The sequence below is a fragment of the Chrysemys picta genome, chromosome 7 (assembly GCF_011386835.1).
Source record: "Chrysemys picta bellii isolate R12L10 chromosome 7, ASM1138683v2, whole genome shotgun sequence".
Classification (NCBI taxonomy): Eukaryota; Metazoa; Chordata; order Testudines; family Emydidae; genus Chrysemys; species Chrysemys picta.
Window position 1 is genome coordinate 105,366,982 of NC_088797.1, and position 21,422 is coordinate 105,388,403.

The 21,422-nt window shown below is 41.9% G+C and overlaps 1 protein-coding gene across 7 annotated transcripts in view; it reads right to left on the bottom strand.

The window, feature by feature from the left end:
• Window positions 1-21,422, bottom strand: part of PTPRE (protein tyrosine phosphatase receptor type E) — a 243,335-nt gene that overhangs the window by 12,601 nt on the left and 209,312 nt on the right. For all 7 annotated transcript variants that reach the window (XM_042856720.2, XM_008169760.4, XM_042856719.2 and 4 more), the window contains 3 exons: window positions 11,930-12,064; window positions 7,425-7,550; window positions 3,735-3,886 (listed from right to left, as the gene is read on the bottom strand). In XM_042856720.2, coding sequence (XP_042712654.2) covers window positions 3,735-3,886; window positions 7,425-7,550; window positions 11,930-12,064 — 413 coding nt within the window. The remainder of the gene's footprint in view (window positions 1-3,734; window positions 3,887-7,424; window positions 7,551-11,929; window positions 12,065-21,422) is intronic.

The following is a 21,422-nucleotide window of genomic DNA, read 5'->3' on the forward strand; positions in this document are numbered from 1 at the left end:
TTTACTCCAGACAGTCTAAATTTAGACATTTCCCAGTAAATCTCCAGTTACTGCATCCCTCCCTTGTAACCAGAGATGCCGCTCTCAAGAACCAAAGTGAACAGTCAGCATTTGGGAGTTCCTCTTTTGCCTTTTTGGAGGCACAACTACAAAAGAAAAATCATTGTCTCATGTATGAACCACAAAGAGTTAGTCACTTCCAGCACGTCACTACTTTTCATTGCCCAGTTTTGTTTTTAAGAACTTGATTGTAATGTTTAATAAGTCATAGGCATGTTAAACAGATTTGCTCTAAGCAGTTTTTATTTTAATTTGCAAGTTCTCTAAATGACAAACAATGATTTTGGTGATATATGAATCAGTAATGTGCCTATATTTTAAGGGATAAGGAAAGCCTATTTTTGCTGATAATAATTTGCATACAAATACAAACAGCTCACCCATGATTATTAGTGTCATGTTTCTCTGTCAGAAAAACACATCACAGTGGATAACCAAAACCTGCTTTAACAATTGCTACATTAGACATTTAATTTTCTGTATGCAATATGATTTAAACAAAAAATTAAACCAAGTACTTGACTAAATGTATGCTACTGCAGGTGGCAGAGATTATAATCAAAAGTACACAACTCAAAAATTAAATAAGAGTGCATTCTGCTTTACAGACATAACATTCATGGATAAAAATGGCTAAATTAGATCCTTCTACTTAGAAGGTGAAAGCTGAACTTCCCATGAATAAAGACACTAAAACACATACTTAAGAGGGGAATCAAGCCAGGGGGCAGGTCTTTAGCTGGTGTAAATTGGCATAGTTCCATTCACTTCAGTAGACAATTTACCTGAGGATCTGCCCCATTGGCTTCCTTCCCCTCTTAAGCATGTGGAAATCACTGCATACCTTGGGCAAAGAGCTGCTGCAATTGCAAGCTCACACTTGCACAGAAAATTCCTAAATTCCTAAAGGCTTAGAGTTTAATCCTCAAAATACATGGGCTCACATTAACATCCATCTTGGAAAATCAGCTGCTGGACTTGAAATGCACTAGGTGGTTTTTCAAGATTTGAATCTATGTGTATCTGAGAGAAGGTTCTAGTCATAGCCTTAAGAATGTGGATGTGAGAGTTTTCAAGTATAGCAGATGATTTTCCAAAATATACTCTCATGTGAATCTATGTAACTGAGAAGAGTAGAGAGTTCTAAGTCTTAAGGATTTTGGAATACTGTTTTTATCATTCTAGTGGTGTTTTGAAATAAATATATGTTAAAATTCAGGGAGAAATGTGGCCTACATCATTAACCTAATTCTTCAAAGCTTTTGTGGGTCTGAGAGGATGGAAGTATTAGATGTAATATGTGGTTCTAGTTCCTTGACTTCCAATGTGTTGCATTAACCAAAGGAATATTGTTAGGCAAAAGAGTGGCTTTTCTCCCTACTGATTGGCTAAAACTATCCCATATTTTACCCGCTTTAATTAGCATTCAACGTCCTGACTTACTAACAGATTTCAAAAAGTAGTTGCTGGAATCCACTGTCAAACTGCAGAATCAGGCACTAAAACTGTTAGTGTCCACGAGTTCAATTGGTACAGAGAAAACAAGCCTTTAGGGAAAATATGTGAAAATAGCAAAGAACAAAACAAATCAGAAGCAAAAGGTAGGAGAGAGGAATTGCTTTTTCTGTTAATTAATGTGCATATTCTTAGACCATGTCCTGTATGTCGACAGACTCAAGCTCCCCGACATTCAAATCAAGGCACTGTTAGCAAAAGTGTCACCACAGCTGTTTGTTCCAATGGTGCATGAGAACACAGATCTTTCAAGTAACCCAAACCCAAATCATAGGCTTCACGGATCAAGACCAGCACCTTTAATTGTTCCCAGAACAAACTGAAAGTCAGTGCACCCTTCAGAGAATAGGTGTAATATGCTCTCCATCACTAACTCCTAGCTGGTAAGTGGGCAGCTGCATTCTGCACTAGCTGTAGCTTCCAAGTGGTCTTTGAGGGTAATTCCCTGTAGAGCACATTGCAACAACCAATTTGGAGAGGGAAATAATCAATTGCCTGTTATCAAAAGGCAAATGGCTGCTGCCAAAATCCAAAGGCACTTCCAGTTTGCAGACCTCATTGAAAAAAAAGACGGGCGTACCTCTACAAATAACATTCACTGTCACCATCATACTGCAGATGCTAAGCGTCTCCCCTGCTGGAGACCACAGACAGGTGCTGAAAACCTCAGGGTCAATACAATAAAAGGCTACTGTTAGATCTAAAAGAATCAGTATGGGAACTTGACCTCTATTTCTAAGGGATAATCAACCAATGAAATTAGTGCAGTTTGTGCACCACACCCAAGTCAACAGCCGGATTAAAAGGGGGTAATCTGAGGACTCCAGATGTCACCAGAGTTGTCCTCCACAAACTGCTGAATAATCTTCCCCAAAAGGGGAAATTAGAGACAAGTGATAGTTACTATTTGTATCAAGGTAATGCTTGGGAGCACCAGTCATAGAGCAGACACAGAATAAAGAGATGCCCTAAAGAGTTTACATGCTAATTACAAATTGTCAAATTTCCTTCAACAGGTTTTAGAATAATGCCAAATAATCAATAGTTGTAAAGTCGCCAGTGTCAAGAGATGTCAATGTTAAGCATGAGCTTAATAACCCCCCACTTGAGGAATATGGCAACTTCCCCTTCAGTGCCTCAGGAGCTCCAGTGATATCGTTTGTTAACAGTGGGCTTGAGTTTGCCTTGTTAAAGAAGACTCGACTCTTTGTGGGGGAGACGGCAGTAACATTGGTAAGGACATGGACATAGAAAAGGGATATCAGGGGAACTGAGTGTATTGTTATTTTGATTTAAAAAATATCTAAAATAGGTAAAGAATTAAAAAAAAATAATTTTTATTCTATTGGAATGAGCAAAGACACTAAAAAAACACCCAAAACTGGCAAAAGTGAAAGTTCAAAACAAAAAAGAAACAGACTTTAAAAACCCCTGAAAAAAGACAGGGGTTTGAAGAAAATAAAATATCCAGGCAAAGGCAAATAAATAATAATTATTCTTTTTAAACAAACTGGGCAGAAATTAAAGGGGAAGCAAATAAATGAAATGGAAAATGTCTGAGGAAAAAATACCTTTTAATTGTATCACATTCATTAAGCTGTACGCTAGTGATGTAAAAGTGTGATCTTATCACTGTTCTCCTTGTTCTCCCAATTCCTCCTCCTTCCTGTTTGTTAAACTCACTTGTGTGCCTTAAAATTAGATTTCATGCAGGGACCACATTTTACTATATGTCTTGACAGCAGATAGCACAATGGAATTCTGATCCTGACTGGGCCCTCTGGGGGCTACTGCAATATACATTTTTATAAAATTTCACTGCAGTTGTACTTTTCCACTCACAAGACTAAATGAAGTTCAGGTGCAAGTGTGCATTCGAATGTTTTATTCCTCAGGCAACTGTAATTGACACATATCCTCTCACCACTAGGGGAGTGAGGCTTGGGCTAATGGTTTGTATTGTTTACTAACTAATCCAGGAAGAAACAGAGTTTTGGTTTTGTTTTGTTTTAAAAAGTACAGTCCAGTCCCTTGGAATAGAACATTGCCATGATAATCACCAAACCAGAAGAAAGGGAAGACGGAGAATGTTATACAGATCATAAATCATAGGAATGATTACAAAATTTTTTAAAAAGCAGAGAAGAAATAAGTCTTACCTGCAATGCACAGTAATTGGATGGTTTCCTGTCTGCTGCTGCTGTTTTTGGACAGCTGCAATGAGGTCAATCATTCCTTTTCCTTCAGCAGGAATTCCAATTTCAGGCCATCCATGAAAATGAAATTGTCGGACAAGTCTGCTCTGCTTCTCCTGATAATTCAAAAGTGTGGCAGGAACAGATTTAATGTAGTTGTCAGTTTAAAATGCAGGGACACTTTTTTTTTTTTTACCTTTAACATTTCTTATACAAAAATTTGTAACATGATGATACAGGGGCCATTTTCAACCTGCTGCATGATAAATTAATCATGCATCTCAGGTAGTTCTCTCTTAATGCCCTGTGAGTATACTGAAAATTTACCCTATAATTTCCCCTTTGATTTCCACAACTGTTTCATCGAGCTGGTTCTAAAGGCATATTGTAGAGACTATTAATTTCAAATATGAAAATCAATGGCTTAGGGTTTTCATCACGCTTAAGGCTGTATCCAAAATGTCAGTGAAAACTTCAAGGTCACAAACCGAGGACCTTTTTGTGGTCTAAACCCTTTTATTCAGTTTCATCCAACTTTATTTGTTATCTGAAAAATTAACCACCTTTGCCCCTAGAGATGTTGATTATTTAAGCATTCTTACAGAAAGGGCATAGATGGGTATTTATTTCATTACAGTTTTCTATTATGACTTCTCACCATTGCATGATTATTCCAAATATAATTACTATGAGCCAGGTCTGACGTAGTGCAACAAGGGTGCACAAGAAGGGGGAGCACGGGAAGTGCTGTCACAACTGCACACTTATAGAGCTTGGTGTGAAAGAAGCAAGGTAATGTAGGAAAAATACAGGGCAGTCGAAAACTGATAGTTCTGTAGAATTTTATAATCTCTTTGTGATGATTTGAACAATACACAGAGAAATATTATTCCATTTCAAGTGGCATTACTCTAGAAATCATTATGAGAAGAATGAGTTCAGTATCTGTTGACTAAAATTTAGGGCTAGATTGTGCTTGGCTCCTGTCTGGATAGACTGTGAGGCATAGATGGAGAAGTTGGAAAGAGCTTCTTGCCTCCTTGATGCAGAGGCCAAACTCCATTGTTGTGCTTATGTTCCCCTGGGCACAAGGGTTATTCCTGGCTAACCAACAAGCCACCTCAAAAGATGGGGTTAGAACTGGCCAGGCTTGGAAAAATGTGGTCTCTGCACCCTCTTAGACCTTAACTACCCTGAGATTTTTTTTTCTAAGATTTCCCATGGTTGCACTATTACTGGTATTGCTCCATTGCTGGTAACAATGATGGGAGCTCAAATCATCCAACCTTCCTCAAAAGCAAATGTAGATGACTTATAGGTAAAAACATCAACTCCTTGTCTACACTAGAATTTCCAAGGTTGCCACCACAGGTAGGTAGCAATGCACCTGAAGGACATTTTGAAAAAAAAGCTCAGTGCAGGCAAACCCGTCCTATTTGGCACACTGTTTTGTGCTATGAAGACTAGACCACTTAATCATATTTGTGCAAATGGTTTGTCCTGTCCTCCTCCTCAGCTGTGTGTGCAGTAGGATATTCTAGAATGCACTGCCCCAAATGTTGCTGCTGCTGCTTTGTGTGTTTGTTCTCTGGGTACTCTATTCTCTGCACAGGCATTATAGGATACTCATCCAGATGTACCCAGATTGTACTGACATTAACACTGTTAGGCAGCATGGTAGGTGGGGATGCAGAGCATGATAGTGATGGTGAAAGAGCTGCTGTGCGAACACAAACTGAATTGTGTTATTTGTGCTTCTAATGGTTTACAATATCACAGTCAGAAGTCAAAGCATGCCAGGAATGGATGTTTGTGTAGCAGGATACCTATAACAATCCCTTACTATACTTCATAAACTCATTGCTTTAGCTTAGTTCCTTTTGTCTCGTGCATGTGTGCGCACGCATAAACTTTAGTCAGTCAGATTCTAAACTTTTACTGCAGGAAAACTAAGAATTTTCAAAAAACAATGATGCAATCATTTACCAAACAAATGCTGACGTTTCTAGTGATATTCATAACACTGTGATATCCCGGTCTTGAACCAAGGCCTGGGAGTCCCCAGACAGCCACTCAATGTCTGCTGAAATCTGGTGGGCCGAGAAGCTAGTAACCTCAGCCCAGGCACTATCCATGAGGACCCTGACTGGAGGATCACCCTGCTCCGCAGATTAGTCCAACTATGCTATTTAAGCCAGAAGGAGGCACAGGAAGAATGTCTGAGCAACAAGGCGATTTCCTGTTGTAGCTGCATAGGACCCTGCTTGTGCCTGCCTCTTGCACCAACCCTGTTCCTGATTCCTACTCTGCTTCTGGCTCCTGCCTCATCCCATCTTTGCTCCTGTCCCCACCATGCTCCTGCTCTGTGCTTGATCCTAGGGGGGAGGGATAGCTCAGTGGTTTGAGCATTGGCCTACTAAACCCAGGGTTGTGAGTTCAATCCTTCAGGGGGCCACTTAGGGATCTGGGGCAAAAATCAGTACTTGGTTCTGCTAGTGAAGGCAGGGGGCTGGACCTTTCAGGGTCCCTTCCAGCTCTATGAGGCTAGGTCTACACTATGGGGGGGTCAACCTAAGATAGGCAACTTCAACTACATGAATAGCATAGCTGAAGTTGCGTATTTTAGGTCGACTTACCTGGCTGTGAGGACGGTGATGAGTCGACCGCTGCCGCTCCGCCGTCGACTCCACTTCCACCTCTTGCCACGGTGGATTTCCGGAGTCGACGGCAGAGCGATCAGGGATCGATGTTATCACGTCTTCACTAGACGCAATAAGTCGATCCCGCTACCCGCCGATCCGGTGGGTAGTGAAGATGTGCCCTGAGATAGGTATATCTCCATACATTATCCTTTCCTCTCCTCCAGTTCCTGCCCTTATGCCTTGACTCCAATCAACAGTTAGCAGTCATGGCTCTGACACAGCCTTCGATTTCTGACCCTGATTCTGGTTTGACCTTTGGCTCAGTCATTTGATCTCTGACCCTCACCATCGATTCCTGATTCTGACTCTGGCTTGACCCCTGGCTCTGGTAACTAGTAGTTGACTCTCATGCTGACCCTTGGCTTGTTCCCCAACCTGGATGCCTGCTCTGCTCACTAGACCTGACTCCAGGTCTGACTACTAGGCCAGACTGCCTACATCCTGGTCCATAACAACCACACAAGGTTCAAGAATGGCCCTGAGAGTATCACTCCTTCGACTACAGGATCCTATTGTCTGGAAACAGTTGATGGTGGGCAGAGGTATGTGTGTTATAAAGAGATTTAATTATAATTTAATACATTTGGGCAAATTTTCAGCAACATGCATGTGCATTTTTTTTACTACAATTCCCAACAACTGTAAGAAGAACTGCATTGTTTAGCACAAAATAAAACCACCACATGAAAAGCGGGAATGTTGAATTGGCCAGAATTTTCATTTGATTAATGTGATGTGAATCCTTAAACAAACGGTTTCATATAAGTACTTTCTCTTAATTAATAAAAGGCTAGCTGACAGTTTGCTGATATAAAACACACCTTATTTCTCACAAAACCTATGTAATGTATTGTCTTGGCTTACCACACAGACACAAAAGCACAAGTTCATAAATCTATCATGGTTATAAATAGTTAGAAGTGTAGGAAACACTATACTTTCAAGACAATACCTGATTGAATGTGATTATGAAGTCCCTTACGCTTATGGCATCCAAAAGACTGTCATTCTTTATCTCTATATTTATCTCTCCATGAGTTACAGAGCCCTCTGATGGCCAGTACTGAAAACATTTTTCCTGTAAAATTGAAACACAATAGTAAATGTTCCTTGCAACATTCTTCTTCTAAGCTGTTGTGCACATCTTAGCAGGTCATGCACAGCATTTCAAATTTGTTCTACAGAACTTCTGCAGTTAAATGCCTAATCAGTGTCTAGCCTAGACCAGCTATTTCGTAAACTCCTTGCACTATTTAAGATAGTAGTAGTAAGTTAATTCAGCACTTCAGGCTGTTAGAAAACAAGCCAATATACAAAATATAGGTGATAACTATGCTGGATTTGGGACAAAGGAAAAAGTAAAACAATTATTAGTGATGTTAATGTATGAAAACACTGGTAGAAGTAAAAATGGGGGATTAATGCCCTCCCCCCAAAACTAAAGACAAACAAACCTGGGGCTAAGTCCAAAAAACAACTCTTCAGATCAGTCATGCCATTGTGCGAGATACTATACAAAGGTTGCTTGTGCAACCATAATTCATCCCCCTTGTGCACATGTATTATGATCTAGTCTTTAACTACATGATCCCTTACTATTTGTTTCCACAGGACCCTTGCCTCGTTCAATGTACAGGATGGATAGTGCTCAGGGAATAAAAGTTATTCAGTTTTTCTTTTTATCTTTATCATTCAGTGTGACTTCCTGCCTTATTTACTGCATGCTATCCAAACCCTAAACTGAATACATAATTATTCATTTCTTCGGTCTTTTCTAGGGCACTCATCACCATAATATCCGAGTGGCTCACAAATATTAATGAATTTCATACCACATCTCCCCTGTGAGATAACAAAACATTATTTGCCTCATTTTACAGATGGAGAAAACTGAGACAAAAAAAACTTGCCAGTGGCACACAGTCAGGGCCGGCTCAAGGGTTTTTGCCGCCCCAAGCGGCGGGGAAAAAAAAAAAAAAAAGCAGCTATCGCGATCGGCGGCAGCTCCACCACGCCTCTTTCTTCTTCGGCAGCAATTCAACGGCAGGTCCTTCACTCCGAGAGGGACAGGGACCCCGCTGAATTGCCGCCAAAGAGCCCGACATGCCGCCCCTTCCCCTTGGCTGCCCCAAGCACCTGCTTGCTCAGCTGGTGCCTGGAGCCGGCCCTGCACACAGTGAATCAGTGACAGAGCTAGGATGCAGAAATTTCTGGCTCCCAGCCCTGAACAGATTCCTCCAGACCACACTGCCTTATTACAAAAAGATTTGAGCATCCACATCAAGTATATACTTCATGTGCAGTTGTAAGTGCTCCACACTTTTGCAAAGCAGGCCCAAGTATGTCAAGTTCGACAACCAGAAAATGAGGAACACACAACTAGTAGCCACCTGCCAAAACTGTGGTTTAAATTACTTGCTCAGCATTGCATTGGAAAACTATGGCAGAGGCAGGGATAGCAGTGAGTTCTCTTCTGTGGCATTCACCTGCCTTAACTACAAGAGCATCCTTTTTCTTCCTGCAGTCTCCTGCCTTGTTTGCTACACATCTTCCAATTTTGTATAGCAAATAAGGTAGAGATCCTACAAACAGCCTCATTCACTACATAACCCTGATTTTCATTCCCTGAGCACCGTTGTCCTGAAACAGGCAGGAGTCCATTTGAAACTACATGGTTTTATTATGTGATCATGGAATTAAATACGTATGTACAAGAGGACCAAATTTAAAGCTTGCACAGACAATTGTAATTCTTGCATTAGCTAACTTTGTTCTTGACTTTGCAAACTAAATAACATTCTTTTAATTTTTGTATGTAGTTTCGTAGGCGTTTTTAAAAAGTAAAAAGGTAAAACCAAATTTTATTATGTACTACTGTAACAAATGCCCCATTGTGCACCATCCTCAGGGTTTGAACCCTGAACCTTCAGCACTGCAGCACAGCTTGTACTACAGGACTCACTTCATTAGCTGATCAAAAGAAAAGGGTGTTATCCTAGAGGGGGAAGAGCCACTAGAGTGAGGGTTCAGGGCGACTAGGTGGAACCTGGCTCAGTTCTCGTCTCCCTCAATGAGGTGGGGGGAGCTGCTGCCCACATGGTCTCCAACAGGGATGGGTGGATGAGCCTTTGGGCCCATTTACTGGTGGGATGGGGAGAGGATTTGTCAGGGAAGCCTGGCCCAACTCTCCCCACAATCCACTACAGCTGTATGGCAGCAGGCAGAATGTATACTTCTGGAGTTCCTATTATAGTGTCTATCTTGACTTTAGTAAGGCTTTTGATACTATCTCGCATGACCCTCTCAACAAACTAGGGAAATACGACCTAGATGGAGCTACTATAATGTGGATGCATAACTGGTTGGAAAACTGTTCCCAGAAAGTAATCATCAGTGGTTCCCAGTCAAGCTGGAAGGGCATAACAAGTGGGGTCCCACGGGGATCAGTTCTGGGTCTGGTTCTGATCTATATCTTCATCAGTGATTTAGATAATGGCATAGAGAGTACACTTATAAAGTTTGCGGATGATATCAAGCTAGGAGGGGTTGCAAGTGTTTTGGAGGATAGGATTAAAATTGAAAATTATCTGGACAAAATGGAGAAATGGTCTGAAGTAAATAGACTGAAATTCAGTAAGGACAAATGCAAAGTACTACACTTAGGAAGGAACAGTCAGTTGCATACATACAAAATGGGAAATGACTGCCTAGGAAGGAGTACTGCAGAAAAGGATCTGGGGGTTATAGTGGATCACAACCTAAATATGAGTCAACAGTATAACAGTGTTGCAAAAAAAGCACACGTCACTCTGGGATGTATTAGCAGGAGTGTGGTAAGCAAGACATGAGAATTCTTTTGCTCAACTCCACGCTGATTAGACCTCAACTGGAGTATTGTGTCCAGTTCTGGGAGCCACATTTCAGGAAAGATGTGGACAATTGGAGAAAGTCCAAAGAACAGCAACAAAAATGATTAAAGGTCTAGAAAAAAATGACCTATCAGGGAAGATGGAAAAAACTGTGTTTGTTTAGTCTGGAAAAGAGAAGACAGAGGAGATATGATAACAGTTTTCAAGTACATAAAAGATTGTTAGAAGGAGGAGGGAGAAAAATTGTTCTCCTAAACCTTTGAGGATAGGACAAGAAGCAATGGACTTACATTGCAGCAAGGGTGGTTTAGGTTGAACATTAGATAAAATTTCCTAACTGTCAAGGTGGTTAAGCACTGGAATAAATTTCCTAGGGAGGTTGTGAAATCTCCATCATTGGAGATTTTTAAGTGCAGGTTAGACAAACACCTGTCAGGGATGGTCTAGATAATACTTAATCCTGCCATGAGTGCAGGGACTGGACTAGATGACTTCTCTAGCCCCGTTCAGTCCTACAATTCTGTGATTCTATGATGGTTTTGAATGTTGCTGAAATTTTGCTGACAATTCAAGCAACAGAAGTGGCAATGTTCCAAAGCATATATATCTCAGCTAAACCTGAGTGGAATTTCATGAGACAAAGAAAAGGCACTTCTCTAGCACAAGATCTTTCCCCCTGCCATATTTTAAAAGCCTGCTGCAAACAGTGGAAGAGTTATCACTTCTCTAAAAAAGGCAGCCAGAATATTTTATAATGAAGTGTTATGCAACCTAAATGTAAGGCTGTGATGAAGTAGATAATTTTCTTAATGTTTTGTATGATTATATGTGCCTCAGTTTCCCCTATTTGCTGCATGTTTAATCAGGTGGTGGGGAAGAGTGTTTATTGTTGCAGAGGACCAGGTGTGACACTGCCTAGCAGCCTGAACCCCAGACAACAGCCTGGACACTTTGGAACTAGCAACTGGTGATCCAAAGGCCCTACCTAAGTTTGAAGCCAGCTGGTTTTGGCCAGTGGGAGAACAAAGGACTGAAGAGAGCGAGGTCAGGTGATCTGTTTGCCCAGGAAAGAAGACAAAGGAGAGGCTTCTGGGAAGGTGATATAGTGTGGTTAGCAGGAAGGAGGATCGATTCTGGACTGGGGACAAAGAGAGGTCTGAGCCGACTTGGACTGGGGACAGACCCAGTTGGACTATGCTGTAACTTTCTATTCTTGAGGCTATCACAGAATCACCAGGGACGTACAGAGCCAAGAAAGAGCACCGGACTGGTGATTCCAGGGCATAAGGTCACTACTGGCACTACATATAACAACAACAAAAGTTTGTGCAATTCATTTTCGTGAATTTTTAGTCCCCTGAATAAGACATTATATTACACTTGATGTCTATGAATGTAGCTGTAAGTTAAATGGACAAAATCTGGCGTGCACACGCCCTTTGCTTTTACCTGTAGGATGGTGAGCCCAGTGGGGCAATGGGCTCAGAATAATCAGTGCAGGGAGATTCAAGGCAGGGAAGGAAAAAGGATGTATTAACAGAAAGAGCTTGGACCTTATAATTACAAACTTTGCACAACTGAATCATACCTGCTCCCTTTCTTGAACTTCTGTAAGCATAACAATTGTGTGACATTTCCACTCCCACACCATTCGCCAGAAGTCTTCCACTGTATGAGGAAGTGGTCCTTGAGTTGCAATGAAATAATCCTTCTGGCGATAGCCCTTCACAGAAAGATAGAAGATAGCTCATCATTGATACAGTTTTGAATACAGCAACTTTTCTTTTTCATATTTTAAATTCTGACCCACTCTTATCAGTATCTCCTAGTTATCTAGAAATACTGCATCATCATTTATTCTGAAGCCTGCATAACATTTATTAATACTTAGGGCCAGATTCTGTCACCTTCACTCATGTTAGTACTCCACAACTAGTCAGACTGATTTCAGTGGGGTTACTTTCAGAGTAAGATATTATTCACCATGAGTAAATGTGACAGAATCAAGCCCTAAATCACTGGTTTTCAAACTTTTGTATTGGTGACCCCTTTCATGCAGCAAGCCTCTGAGAGTGACCTCCCCGCTTATAAATTAAAAATGGGTGAGTTTAATTTAATTTAATGGGAGCTTGGGGCTGTCAGCCCAACGGAACTGACAGTTCGCTACCCCCATGTAAGCACCTTGTGACCGCCTGAGGGTTCCTGCCCTAAATAATTTGCTTTTCTAAAGATAATATAAGAACAATTTTAGTCAAACTGTATGCAACAAAACAAACTATTCTGTCAGCAAGAGAATTATACGCTATTTTGTCAAACAGAAACTTTCTGCATGGGCAAATATAGATTAAATGGTACACAGAAACACATGTTCCAATTTTCTTGTTGGAGTTTTCCATATGCAATACATTGTTTAGTTTGGTTGTAAAAATTGTTTTCACAGCTGAAAAGCACTCAGGTTAAAACAGTCTTGGAGAAAAGTCCAAAACCTGAATGCAGAAGCAAATATACAATTATGAAAAAGCCTTAGAAAACCTAGAAATTCTTTGTTATGCATATTTGCATATTATTAGCTGTATTTTAAGTAGTGATGACAGAACCCTATTAGGGTACTTTATGTTCATTTCATTTTAAGCTGATCTTGTACAGTTATAGCCAAAATCTCAAAGGGGCTTCAAAACAGATCCAAATTTGTGCCCGTGATCTCACACAATCATTATCACCAGCAAAAATCCAAATTAAGGTATTATTAAAATTAATAATCAGACATTTGATATAAATAAATAGACATTTTAGTTACTTTCTTCATGATCCCTGGAAAGTGGGAAACCTTAGAATCTATTTTTTAGATATGAGTGAAAAAATATAAAAATATCTTAAAATATGTTAAAATTACACAACTTTGAAAAACTATGCTTCAAATAGTTTAAACTAATACTGCATAAGCATTATGACAAAAACTTTCTGAAATCATTAAATGGCTTTTTGCCTTGGCAAGTTAATGTTGCTAGCACTGCAGAATGACTTACCAGATTTGTAGTTACATCTGGAAAACAATATCTTAAGACAGGCGGTTAGTACCCCTGGGTAGGATAACTTTTTTACCTCACTGTACATACTACTCATGACGAATTTGGAAGCTAACTATATATGAACTATATTAAAATGTACAAGGAAATAAAAACTCCCTTCAATTCTAAGACCGCACTCACCTCTCCCTCCTCAACCCCCACCCCGAAGAGACCCTACTGCTTTCTTAATAAATGCTCATTTGCTTTTATTTCAGAAAAAGAGCATCTGTGTTTGAAAAAGAAAGTAGAGCAGGCAAATTTAAATTAGAAATGTGATCAGCTACCTAAGTCATCATTACACAGACACCAGTTAGTTTAAATGTACCACTATTTCTAACTCAATTTTAATAATTTTACAACATAACTTTAAGAAATACACCATTAGAAAAAATATTGAGAGGAATAGCGAAGTCAAAGATGAATGAGGATGGAGACTTAATTCCCCTTGTCCCTATAGATTCAATCCTCCAAGTTAGGGTGGGTGCACATTAGTGGACAGAGTGGGGAATCTTGCATTTGAATTGCAATGTGGGAAATCACTTGCTGCCTGTACTGTACTGGTTATGTGGATGAATGGAGGACCTAAATCTCTAGAGCTGTCAGTTCGACACCTTTCAAGAGCATTAAATTAGCTAAAAATGTAATTGTGGAAAAATTGTCAAAAACGTTTCAAATGTTTCATGTGCTTCTGTTGCATTAGCGTTTTAATAGAATTCTCTACATAGCTGGAAGGCAGAGAGAGTCTGCAAAGTAGAATAATCCTCTGTCAGAATGCCAAGTTAACATAGGCTGTTTCATGCTGCTAGTGAATATATCTAGAAGGTGGTAAAATAAAGCAGATATTGATATTCAGGAAGGACTACGATTAAATTTCACTATGAACTCTGTTTAAACTAGCAAGTTGAAATATTCTGTTTCATTATGTGAAATCTATCTAAAAATGTTCTCACACTATTGCCAGGTGGAACTGATGAAATGACACATTTGGGCCTCACCAGAAATATGGAAAAAGCAAAGACTCATACTCATGAATATCTAAATAAAAAGCAATTTTTTTCATTATTGCTTTTATTGAACCATGTAACTGTGAGGTCACATTTTCAGGATTGGGCTGTTGTTTTTTTTCATATAGAGTATACGGAAAATCATGTTTAAAGCAATGTTCAATTGAGTGCTGTTCAAAGATAAAGTTAAAATGGGAGAGCACAGTTCCAAACTGGGCCACTAGGGAAGCTGTTCATTGTAGCTCCCATCTTGAAGACCAGCAGTGCCATTTGGGGAAATACATGTGAAGTGGGAACAGGGAAGTTGGCTCTTGAAGGAAAAGTGAGGGAGCAATGTGCAGTGGCGGGGTACAGCTGGGACATCGGAGGGCAGAGCTTTACCCTTTACTGGGTCAACTCTTGGACAGTCAGAGAAGCCCAGTCCAAAAAGGACCAGGACAAAATAAGATAGGGGATAGTTCTGTATAGAGAAGACAGCCCTGTGTAGGGAAGGTAAAGATGCAAGAGAAGTGGCTGTGAAAGTTTCATTCATACTGCAACAAAGTTTAGTTCAGCTTCTGAAACGAGTATTTATGTTCCTGTATATTCCTCCCATCTGTCCAGAGTGCAACACTTCCTTCATTTTAAATCACCGAGGACAAGTTTTAACAGGATTTAGCCAAAATGGCTTCAGGGAAAGTGAAGGTTTTAGATTTCCTAATACACATTATTATTTTTATTTCTATTTTTAAACACTTCGGAGGTGCTCAGGTACTATGCAGATAGGGGCCTTGTAAGTACCAACTGGACAGACAAACTGACCTTCATAACATAAATAGAAGCTTCTTTATTTATTATATTTTTACGACAGAGACTTAATAATCCATTTGTTTTGCTAGTTTTCAACCCATTATAGTCGTTTATATAAAACAAAGCACAAAAATATATTATTCTCCTTCTTAAACTGTATAACATAGGAAAACAAGGTACAGATGATGTGGTCATACCTCATAATAACTGCATATGTCTCTCACAGATACTTTAACACCAATTTAAAACACCAAGACCCAATGTACAAATTTCAACCTACTTCACAGAGAAGACTGATTGGATCTGAGGCACCATCCCTGGAGCAAGGGCAGCACCGTCAATGTATTTTCCCTCCTGTTCTGTCCTGGTGGTTGCGGTGGCAAATGAACGGGATCACCAAGGGCAGCAAGATTCTATGCCTAAGGCAAAGGACCCTAAGGAATTGGACCTCTTTGGGCGGAAGGCATACTTGTCAGGGGGCCTTCAACTTTGTGTAGCAAACCAGCGAGCCCTGCTGGGGCGCTATGACTTTAATATGTGGGATTTGTTGACTAAATTCAAGGAGCTGCTCCCCCAAGATTCCAGAGAGGAGTTTTCCTCCCTAATTGAAGAAGGAAGCACCATGGCTGGGGCCTCCCCGCAGACAGCTGCTGACTCTGCGGCCAGATCAATGTCGACCATGGTTACAATGCATAGGAGCTCTTGGCTGCAGTCCTTGGGGCTCCCTCAGGAAATGCAACAGACCACCCAGGACCTCCCTTTCAAGAGATCCTCCTTTTCTCAAAAAAGACAGATTATAGGCTGCACGGCCTTAAGGATTCCAAGGTAATCTTGAAATCCCTGGGACTTAATGTACCAGCAAGTTCAAGGAAGCAGTATAAGCCGCAGCAGATGAGCCGTTATTTCCCTCAGACTGCCAGGCAGGACCAATGGAGGAGAAGGAGCAGGGGAAGGAGGAGAAGGAGCCCCAACTTCCTCATCAGGCCCTACACAGTCAGCTCCCAGGCACCTCAGGTCGTCAAAGCACTCATTTTGACAAGACACTCGAGGTTGACATCGCAATCCCCTCTGCATTGGATCCATCTACCCCCTTTTTTCCAACCGTCTTTCCTATTTCCTGGATGCCTGGACCCATACCACCTCAGACCTCTGGGTTCTCAGTACGACAGAGCTAGGTTACACCAACTAATTCCTGCCCACCCCAGCTTCTCATTCCCCCTCCACATTCCTTTTCAGAGACCCTTCTCACAAGCTCCTGTTGGAGCAAGACGTCCAATTCCTCCTTCACATGGGAGCCATGGAGGAGGTTCACTTTCACTTTAGAGGAAAGGGGTTCTATTTCCACGACTTCCTAATTTCAAAAGCCAAAGGGAGCCTCACACCCATTCTAGACCTGCAACGTCTCAACTGATATCGCAAGAACCCGACGTTCTGCATGGTTTCCTTGGCGTCCATCATTCCCTCACTGGATCCTGAGAATTGGTATGCCACCCTTGATCTAAAGGATGCTTACTTCACATTTCGATCTTTCCTAAGATTTGTAGTGAACCAAGTTTGTGGTTCTCCCATTCAGCCTGTCAGACACCCTGTGTATTTTCACAAAGTGCATGGCAGTAGTAGTAGCCTTCCTCAGAAAAAAGGGATACCACGTATTCCCATACCTTGATGAATGGCTGGTCAAGGGCCAGTCCAGAGCTCAAGTGGAAGCGAACACCTGTCTCATTCAATCAACCTTCAATGCACTGGGCCTTCTGTTAAATGTCCAGAACTCCATCTTGATCCTGATTCAAGGGATAGAATTCACCAGGGCAGTGCTCAACTTGGTGTAAGCAAGGGCACTACTGCCGAATGACCGGTTCCTCTTGATTGCATCCCTGATAAGATCTCTCCAAAGTCATCGGATCAGGATTGCGAGAAAGTGACTGAATTTCCTGGTCACATGGTATCATGCACATATATAGTGCAACATGTGAGGCTACTACTCAGACCTCTGCAAGCCTAGCTAGCTACGATCTACTCCCCATCTCGCCATCACCCGGACTCAGTGGTCATGGTTCTGGCCCAGCTGCTCAACTCACTCACATGGTATGCGGAGGGGTAACAGTCTCAAAACCCCAGCCATCCTTATCTCTGATATGCGATGCATTGGCCCTTGGTAGGGGAACCCACCTAGGGTCCATCAGAACTCAAGGTCTTTGGACTCAAGAAGAGCTTTCCCTGCATATCAATGTCAGGGAGCTCAGGGCAGTAGGTCTAGCTTGCCAGGTGTTTCTACCTCACTTGATGTGCAAATCCATTTTTGATCCTTAAGGACAATATGACAGCTATGTTCTACATAAACAGGCAGGGCAGGGCACATTCTTCCCCCATGTCAGGAAGCAATCTGCCTATGGGAGCTCTGCATTGATCACTCCATCAATCTAGAGGCATCTTACCTTCCTGGGACTCAGAACCAGTTAGCAGATCATCTCTTTCTCCTTTCACCATGAGTGGTTTCTCTGTCCAGACATTGTGAGGGACATCTTCCAATAGTGGGGGATTCCCCTCATAGACCAGTTCGCCACCCAAACCAACAGGAAATGCCACCAGTTCTGCTCCCTGAGAAATCACAGCCCAAGGTCTCTCGCAGAAGCGTTCCTGTTACCGTGGATAAGGCACCTGTACTACACATTTCCTCCTTTGCTGCTTATTCACAAAGTTCTGATGAAGATCAAATGGGACCGAGCACAGGTCATCGTCATAGCCCCAGCATGGCGCAGGCAACACTGGTTCTCCACCCCCCCAGGCATGTTGGTGGAGACACCACTACAGCTTCCACTGCACCCAAACCTGATATCCCAGGATCCCAGTTGGCTGCTACACCCAAACCTTGTGTCTCTGACACCCCGGAAGCTCCATGGCTGAATCCGGAGGAGCAAGTTTGCTTGGAGCAAGTCCGTGAGGTCCTAATGGGCAGTAAAAAGCCATCCACCAGAGCTACCTACCTTGCAAAAACGGTTCTCCGTCTGATATTTCCAACGACAAGTCCTGCCCCTGTAGTCACTCCTACAACTCATTCTAGACCACCTGCTTCTAAGACAACAAGGTCTAGCCCTTTCCTCAGTCAAAGTCCATTTAGCAGCTATCCTGGCCTTCCATCCCAAGACCGACAATCGTTCTGCCTTTTCACACAACATGGTTGTCCGGTTTCTCAAAGGTCTAGCAATGGTGTACCTCCAGGTAAGGGATTCCACCCTTACATGGGACCTAAACCTTGTCCTGTCAAAACTCACCTGATCCTTGCTGTTACATCTCTCCTGAAAAGTAGCCTTCCTGGTGGCCATCATTTTAGCCAGGTAGGTTTCGAAGATCCGAGCCCTCACTTTGAAATGCTCATATACGATCTTTTTCAAGGAGAAGGTCCAGTTGCAACCACACTTGTCATTCCTTTCAAAATCTGTCTCGTAATTCAATTGCAGTCAAGCCAGTGTTCTACCCTAAGCCACATGCGAATAGAGAGGGACAACGCTTCCACTCATTGGACGTTCGGTGTGGCTTGGCTTTCTACATACAAATAACCAAACCATTCTGCAGATCCACTCAGCTGTTCATAGCAATAGCGGAAAGAATGAAAGGTCTCTCCCCATTTCTGCAGAGAGAATCTCGTCGTGGATTATTTCACGTATCAGGGCACATTATGATCTCCCGAACATCTCACCCCGGCTAACCTAACAGCTCACAATATGAGGTCTCAAGCCTTTTCTGCTGCTTTTTTGGCACAAGTTTCAATTCAGGACATCTGCAGTGTGGCAACTTGGTCATCAGTTCACCCATTCACAACACACTATGCCATTACACAATAGGCCAGAGATGATGCCAGCTTCGGCTGGGCTGTGTTATAGTCAGCCAGTCCTTAATTTCGGAACCCACCTCCAGTACAACTGCTTGTGAGTCATATACATTAGAATGGACATATACAAGCATGGGTACTAACCTTTCTGTAATTCTTGTTCTTCAAGATGAGTTGTACATGTCCATTCCAAAACCCACCCTCCAGCCCCTCTCTCAGAGGTGGTTGGCAAGAAGAAACTGAAGGGGAGAGGGATTGGCAGGGCCCTTTATATTGACGCTATGAGTGTGCGACACCAGGGGTGCTAGAGTCAACCCAATGGATACCACTAGGGGAAAAAAATTCTGGCAACTGTGCTCGAGTATATTGGAATGGACATGTGCAACATATCTCGAAGAACAGTTACAGAAAGATTAGTAACCGTTTTTTGGGGGGGATGGCACTGAAATGGTACAGTCATCCATTTCCTTAGTGCCCTGGACAAAGGCCAAATTCTTTTGGTGATTTATTTATATCTGTAAACTATCTTCAGTACTGCTGATATGAGTGCAAGCCACAGTAGGAGTAGATAGAATTGCTTTAGAGCGGTTCCACTCACTCCTTTCAGAGCATTCCCAGAATTTGATGCTGAGTGGCTGCTCCTTCTTCCCTGGGGTTCTCAGTTATGGAGTCCTGCTGGGCTCATTCCATCACCTCTTTTGTCTATGTGAAGCACTGAGATGACTGTGCAGCAATACGGCTATAGTGCCATCAATATTCCAACAACAATCAACTCTATGGCCAACATTTTTTAAATTTGGGTACCTAAAGTTAGGCACTCAAGTCTAAGTATAGGCAACTAGTTAAAAGTTGCCTGGACTTGTAAAGGTGCTGTGTTTCTGCAGTTCACAATGAAGTGAGAAAGGGGGAAGCATTCTGAGGATCAGTAAAAGCCGGAGTGACCGATTCTATGTGACTTACACTGGTGAAAATCAGGAGGGGCTACACTGACGTTAGTGGAGTTAAGCCAGTGTAAAAACAATGTAGGAGAAGAATGAGGTCCCATAACTGCTCCTTTCACTGAGGTTATCTGTCCACCTATTCCCAAGGTGATTCACAATCTTGGGGGAGGGAGGGTGTCTTGCTCCTAAACACACAGGTTGCATCCATGGCGAGAAATGCTGATGTACATCTGTGAGCAGGCACAGGATTGTGTTCTTTCTTCTCAGATGCTAGCTTTATTTTGGTCATCCACATCTTTGTAACCTCTAGGCTGGATTATTATTAGGGAGGAGGGATAGCTCAGTGGTTTGAGCATTGGCCTGCTAAACCCAGAGTTGTGAGTTCAGTCCTTGAGGGGGCCACTTAGGGATCTGGGGCAAAAATCAGTACTTAGTCCTGCTAGTGAAGGCAGGGGGCTGGACTTGATGACCTTTCGGGGTCCCTTCCAGTTCTGTGAGATAGGTATCTCTCCATATATTATTATAACACGCTCTACCTATGTGGAACTAACTTTGAAGACCACTTGGATGTTTCTGTTAGTGAGAATGAAGTTCCCTGCCCTCTGACTGGGGCTAAATGACGACAGCAATTACACCTGTCCTCTGCTCTCTGTACTATCTGCCAATCCACTTCTGAGTGAAATTCAAGGTTTTGGCTACCAAACACATAGGCCCAAATGGCCCAAGTTACTCAGGAGACTAGCTTTCTCCCTAACTCATCCACAATGCCTGTGTTAGTTGTGAACACTTAAGCCATCAGTTCCAAGAGTGAAGCTTACAGGAATTGAAGACAAGGTATTTTAGTAGAAGGCCCTTGCCTCTAGAATTTGCTTCTGTCAGAAATACATCTAAGCCTCAAACTAGCCAATTCTCATAGATTAAGCTCAGAAGAGACTTATGTTCATTTAGTCTCATCTCCTGCTTAACACAAGCCATAGAATTTCATCCACTAATTCCCGCATCGAGCCCATAAATTCTAGCTAAGCTAGAGAATGTCGTTTAGAAGGACAGCCAACATTTTAGAACATTCCACAAAACACACCTGTTTTTTTAGGCTGTCTACTAACTTTGCACCCTGGAGCCTGATTCATTCAGTGGTGCCGAGTCCAGCTGCTAGAAAAATCAAAATAAGGCCTTCCATTTTTGTGCATAGAGCAAGCAAGTGCAGCACTAGAACTATATGGGACTGGCTGGGGATGCAATATAGTGAGGATTTTGGGGGAATGTGCTACTCCTATGACACTCCAAGTAGACATTAAAGATATGGGGTAAACCTTTCAAAAGTGCCTACATGATTTAAGAGTCTAAGCCCCATTTTCAAAAGGACTTAGATGCTTAAAAGCCTTTCATTGTCAATGGGAATTAGGCTCCTAACTGTCTACATCTCTTTTGAAAATGGGATGGAGGTGCT